The sequence below is a fragment of the Saimiri boliviensis genome, chromosome 9 (assembly GCF_048565385.1).
Source record: "Saimiri boliviensis isolate mSaiBol1 chromosome 9, mSaiBol1.pri, whole genome shotgun sequence".
Classification (NCBI taxonomy): Eukaryota; Metazoa; Chordata; class Mammalia; order Primates; family Cebidae; genus Saimiri; species Saimiri boliviensis.
The window spans coordinates 68,439,355-68,445,354 of record NC_133457.1 but is presented as its reverse complement, the minus strand read 5'-3'; the positions used below and the strand labels follow the sequence as shown (position 1 = coordinate 68,445,354).

Below are 6,000 nucleotides of genomic sequence, written 5' to 3'. Positions count from 1 at the left end.
CGGCCTTCTCCTTTCTTAAAAAGTATAATCGTTTAGTAGGAAAATGAGAAAGTTTGAAAAAGAATTTTTATCTAAATGAAATCATAAATTACTTTAAGAGGCTCTTCCATTTCACTTTTAATTGCCAAAAATTTTTCTCAAGTTTGAAAATACCTAAAAGCCACATATATGTATATATATTTTTTGAGACAGAATTTTGCTCTTTTTGCCCAGGCTGGAGCGCAATGGCGCAATCTCGGCTCGCCGCAACCTCCGCCTCCTGGGTTTAAGTGATTCTCCTACCTCAGCCTCCCCAGTAACTGGGATTACAGGCATGCGTCACCACACCTGACTAATTTTGTATTTTTAGTAGAGATGGGGTTTCTCCATGTTGGTCAGGCTGATCTCGAACTCCCAGTCTCAGGTGATCCGCCCACCTCGGCCTCCCAAAGTGCTGGGATTACCGTTGAAAGCCACCATGCCTGGCTGCCATATATTATTTTAATAGAGTCATTAGTTTTTCGTGGAGTTTTTCTTGATCCCTCTTTCTCCCTCACTTGCCACAGTCCTTTACAGAGCAGTGCTGAGTCTATCACCTTAACAGTGCTCTACTCTGAACCTCCTTTGTTCTCTTCAACCGCTGCTGTAGTTTAAGCCTAGGTTTGCAAACTAGCAACTCAAGGGCCACCTTCGGCCTACAGACGAGCTGTGTTTGGCCTGTGCAAAGTTGAAAGTTTAAAAAATTTGTTGCCAACGTTTAAAAATTTGGAAGTTGTACTTAAAAATGCAGATCCCAGCTTCTCTTAAATAAAAATATTATAGCTAGGTGTGGTGGTGCTGGGGGAAACGGCAATGGAGGAAAGCCTTACAAGAGCGCCACATAAAATGATTTCAAGTACAGGGAGCAATAGACTGCGGCAAACTGCGTCAGGCCTCTGGGGAGGCAAACTTCCCTAAGCCTTCAAGTTCCAGCTGCAGAGTGACCTTGACTCTGTTACAGTGCATAACATGCTCAAGGACTTAAAACCCCTTTTGTAGCATCACAAAGTGACCAGACTTGTAGGCTCCTTGTGAGACTCACTTCCTCCAGCTGTGCCTAGAATGCAATCTGTAGATAATAACCGCATGCTTCTGCTTTTCAAAGAACATGGATGAACCTGGAAACCATCATTCTCAGCAAACTGACACAAGAGCAGAAAATCAAACACCGCATGTGAGAACTCATAGGCGGGTGTTGAACAATGAGAACACATGGACACAGGGAGGGGAGCACTACACACTAGGGTCCGTGGGGGGAAAATGGGGGAGGGATGAGTGGGTGGGGAGGTGGGGAGAGTGAGCACGGGGAGAAGTGCCAGATATAGGTGAAGGGGAGGAAGGCAGCAAATCACACTGCTATGTGTGTACCTATGCAACAATCTTGCATGTTCTTCACATGTACCCCAAAACCTAAAATGCAATTTAAAAAATTTTTTAAAAAAAGTAACCGCATGCTTCTGCTTTTCAAAGAAACTCACAAAGCCGCCACTGTTAGCAATCTTTAGAATGACCCGACAGTTCCAGTTCACCGAAGAATGCTCCACCATCGCACCACCCCCTGCCCACCATCATCTCACCTTCACCCCGCCATCTGCTGACTGCTCAAAGTGGTTGTAACCAATAAATACTGTGGGGAACCTAAGCTCGGGGCGTTCACTGCCTCCATTACAAGTGATGGTCCTCTGGTCCCACTTTCATTCTTAATCTTTTTCTCATTCTCCTGTCGCCACCGAACTTGGGGTACCCACGGATGGGGTGTGGGGACTGGTTCCCTACATAGTGGCTCACACCTGTAGTCCTAGCTATTCAGGAGGCTGAGGAAGGAGGACTGCTTGAGCTCAGGAGTTCCAGGCTGCTGGGAGCTATGATTGTGCCACTGCACTCCAGCCTGGGCAACAGAGACTCATCTTGAAAAAGAGAAAAGAGAAACCAGAATATCTGGAAACCCTAGGCCTACAAGTTTCTTTCAACTGATTCTTTTGCTTACCCCCATAAGGGCGACCAGTATCCTGTATCTAGCCCTCCACGCTCACCTCAGTATTGTATCTACCCCACCTCCTCTACATTGTCAAAAGTGGCTTTCTCATCGGGTTCGATCCAATCACTTCTTGATTTGCATATGCTTGATTCGCTGGTTGTTTTCAGGATAAAATCCAAACTCCTTACAATGGCACTTCACGATCCGGTTTGCCCACGCCAGGCCGTCCCTCACTCCCTCCAGCTCTGGCTCCCCGGCACCTGCAGTCCCCAGACCCGCGCACTTCCTGGTACCGGCCGTGCTGCCCTCTCCACCGGCCCCTCTTTCTCCCGGCTGACCCGCACTCAGCCTTCAAAACTCTGCGCTGACATCCGTCTTCCGAGAGCCCCCCGAAGCCTTTCTCTCCTGCTCTGAGGGTCCCTCGGCAGCGTGTGCCGTTGGGTTGGTGAGCTCTTCATTCAAACGCACCGGCAGACACTAACCCGGGGCGGGCCGAGCGGGCAACCGTGCTGGGATTAGATCAGTCATTTCCTAGGACACCTCGGACTGAGTTCCGTCCCCACGGTGTCATGTGACCGGGGTGAGCAAGGGTCCGCCCCGGTACGGATCCCCGAGACCACCGTCCCTTTCCGCGTGCAAACCCGCCCAGCCCGCCCCAGAGAGCGGTAGACAGCGCGCGCCGCCTGTGATTGGAGGGCGCGGCCTGCGCGCGCGGCCTGGGATTGGAAGGCGCGGCCTGCGATCCCGGTTTGCGATTGGAGGGCGCGGCCTGCGGGAGCGGCCTGGGATTGGAGGGCGCGGCCCGGGAGCGCGGGCTGGGATTGGCGGGCTTGCCGGGAGCTGTAGTCCCCGGAGCCGGAAGTGGGGGTGGCCGGGATTGAAGCCGCCGCCGCCACCCTAGTGTAGCGCATCACCCCGAGCCCACCGGCCGCAGCTGCCTCTTACGGCCCCGGGGGCCCCCGGGAGCCCCGAAGGGCGAAGCGGCAGGGACGCCTCTCTCAGGGGAAGAGGCGGCCTTGCCGCCCCGGATGCGGCCGGAGAGCGCGGGCATGGAGCTCCGCGGCGGCGAGGAGCGCCTGCCGGAGGAGAGCAGGTGGGCGGGCAGCGGCCGCGGAGCCGCGGCGGCTGCCGGCGCTGCAGCCCCGGGGGGCTTGGGAGGGCGCAGGGACGCGGCTGGAAGGGCCGGGCGCGGCGAGTCGAGGACGACGGCCGCGGACCTGTTTGGGAGGCATTTCGCAGAGGAGGGGCGGGCGGGGCGCGGTGGGACGAGGGCACGGGCCCGGGGTGGGGAGAGCGGGTGGGATTTTCCGAGCGCAGAGGGGGCGGGGGGGAGCTCTGACCCGAGACGGCTGCAGAGGAGCTGGCCGCCGAGAGTCTGCGCGCAGGGACGGGCACCGCCCCGGCCGAAACTTGCCGTGACAGCGAGCGGGGCCGGTGCGAGGAGGGTGACGTAAGCACTTCTGGGAGCGGAGGTCGCGTGGCGAGTGACCCAGGAAGCAGCCTAGGCGAGACGAGTGTGGGGGACAGACGGTGTCATGGAGGTGCGGTGGGCTGGGGGCTTGCCAGTGCGGCCAGACACTGTCGCTTACTGCTGGGTCGCTGTCGGGGTGGCAGGACTTCTGTGTCATTTCCTTTTCATCTTCAGACCTGTCACTTCTTCCTCACAATGCAAAGTGAGTTCTCATTTATGTATATAAAACCAGTCAGAAAGTTCACATCTTCTGGAAATCAGGGGATTTAAAATATAAAAACTACTTTGGGCCGGGGGCGCTGCCTCACGTATGTAATCTCAGCACCTTGGGGAGGCCGAGAAGTGCTGATCGCTTGAGTCCAGGAGTTTGAGACCAGCCTGAGGAACATAGGGAGACCCCCGTCTCTACAAAAATACAAAAATTAGCTGGGTGTGGTGGCGCTCACCTGTGTGGTCCCAGCTACTCAGGAGGCTGAGGCGAGAGGATCACCTGAGTCCAATGTCAGGGCTGCAGTGAGCCAAGATGGCACCACTACTCTCCAGCCTGGGCAACAGAGTAAGACCCTGTCTTCAAAAAATGAAAAAAAAAAAAACCCAAACTACTTTGACTAAATGATGGATTGGAGTCTGTAGAGATGCGTTCCATTAGGGTTTGCTTCATTAGTAACTCTGGTCTTAATCTTCTAAGAGGCTGGAATGCTGACAGGCTAGAGCAGGAATGTGGCTTAAAGTAGAGTTGTGCTGGACGTTTATTATTTTATTTTATTTTTTGAGAAAAGGTCTCACCCTGTCTCCCAGGCTGGAGTGCGTGCTGTGTACACAGCTCACTGCAGCCTCCTAACTCCTGGGCTCAAGCGATTATCCTGTTTCAGCTTTCCAAGTAGTTGGGATTATAGGTGCCAGCCACCACATCTGGCTAATTTTAAAAACTTTTTTGTAGAGACAGGGTCTCACAATATTGCCCAGGCTGGTCTCTAACTCTTGGGCTCATGTAGTTCTCCCCCACTGGCCCCCCTAAGTGCTATAATTACAGGTGTGAGCCACCAGGCTTAACCTCACTTGACATTTAGAAACAGTTTCAAATATAGTGATGGTCTCAGGAGTAGCTGGTGTCCAAAAACTGGAAGCAGAATATTTACCTCTGAGAAAATGTCAACAAGGGAAAATTTATGAGATGTTCCTGGTTGGAGACTTGCTTGGAGACTTACTCCACCCACCCCCACCCCTCAAAGATGGGGTTTCACTGTATTGACCAGGCTGGTCTTGAACTCCTAGCCTTGTGATCCACCTGCCTTGGCCTCCCAAAGTGCTGGGATTACAGGCATGAGCCACCGCACCCAGCCAAGACTTGCTATTTTTAAGGGTGACTCTACTTTCATGTGTGAAGTGGCCTGTTTTACAAAACCTGGACTAACAGGACTTTGGGGCTCTGTCTGAGATCTGTGAATGTTTTGTACCAAGTGAAACTGAACATCTTACTTCCGTTTTCCATGTTTCCCTTTCTGCTTTGCATATGTGTCTATTTCTTCTTCTTCCACATGTCTGTGAAATGCTTCATGTAAGAGGTCCCATATAAATTCTAAACACGTTTTAGGATTATTTTGATTTCCCTCTACTACCTCATGTGAGGGAGGCTGGGCTAGTTATTTTTTTAACGTATGTAACACACTATTTACCATATGCCAGATATTGTTTTAGGGTATTAAGATATGAATACTGCATTAACTTGTTTAATCCTTATAACTCTTGTATGTGGTAGGTACTACTATGGTCACTTTCACAGATGAGAAAGCTGAGGATGGACAGGATAAGTAACTTGCCAAGGTTGTACAGCAAATCCCTGACAGCATGGGACTCAAACCCAGGCAGTGTGGCACCAGAGTCTGCACTTTTCTCTTTCCTTAGGGACAGGGTCTCACGATGTTGCCTAGGCTGGTCTCAAACTCCTGGGCGCAAGCGATTCCCTGCCTTGTCCTCTCAAAGTGCTGAGGTTACAGGCATGAGCCACCATGACAGCCCAAGAGTCTGTACTTCTTTTTTTTTTTTTTTTTTGACAGAGTCTTGTTCTGTCGCCCAGGCTGGAGTGCAGTGGCATGATCGTGGCTGACTACAACCTCCACCTCCCAGGTTCAAGCAATTCTTCTGCCTCAGCCTCCCAAGTAGCTGGGATAACAGGTGCCCACCACCGTTCCCAGCTAATTTTTTGTATTTTTAATAGAGACGGGGTTTTGCCATGTTGGCCATGGTCTTGAACTTCTGACCTCAGGTGATCTACCCACTTCGGCCTCCCAAAGTGCTGGGATTACAGGTGTGAGCCACTGCACCGGGGCTGAGTCTGTACTTTCAATACTTACACTATGCTGCTTTTCACTATGCTAATAGTGACAAAAAAATATATAAGATAGTGAATAAATATCACAGCATTCTGTGCCTGTCTTTCAGGCCAGTAGGATAGCTCCGTTGCAGAATCTTTTCCCATCTTTTATTCTTTTTTTTTTTTTTTTTTTTTTCTGAGACGGAGTTTCGCTCTTGT

General features: G+C 51.6%; 1 protein-coding gene across 5 annotated transcripts in view; it reads left to right on the top strand.

The window, feature by feature from the left end:
• The first annotated feature begins 2,857 nt into the window (after window positions 1-2,857).
• RUBCN (rubicon autophagy regulator) overlaps window positions 2,858-6,000 on the top strand; it is a 63,083-nt gene continuing 59,940 nt past the window's right edge. For all 5 annotated transcript variants that reach the window (XM_039461974.2, XM_039461972.2, XM_039461973.2 and 2 more), the window contains exon 1: window positions 2,858-3,089. In XM_039461974.2, the coding sequence (XP_039317908.1) occupies window positions 3,025-3,089 (65 nt within the window). In that variant the 5' untranslated portion in view covers window positions 2,858-3,024. The remainder of the gene's footprint in view (window positions 3,090-6,000) is intronic.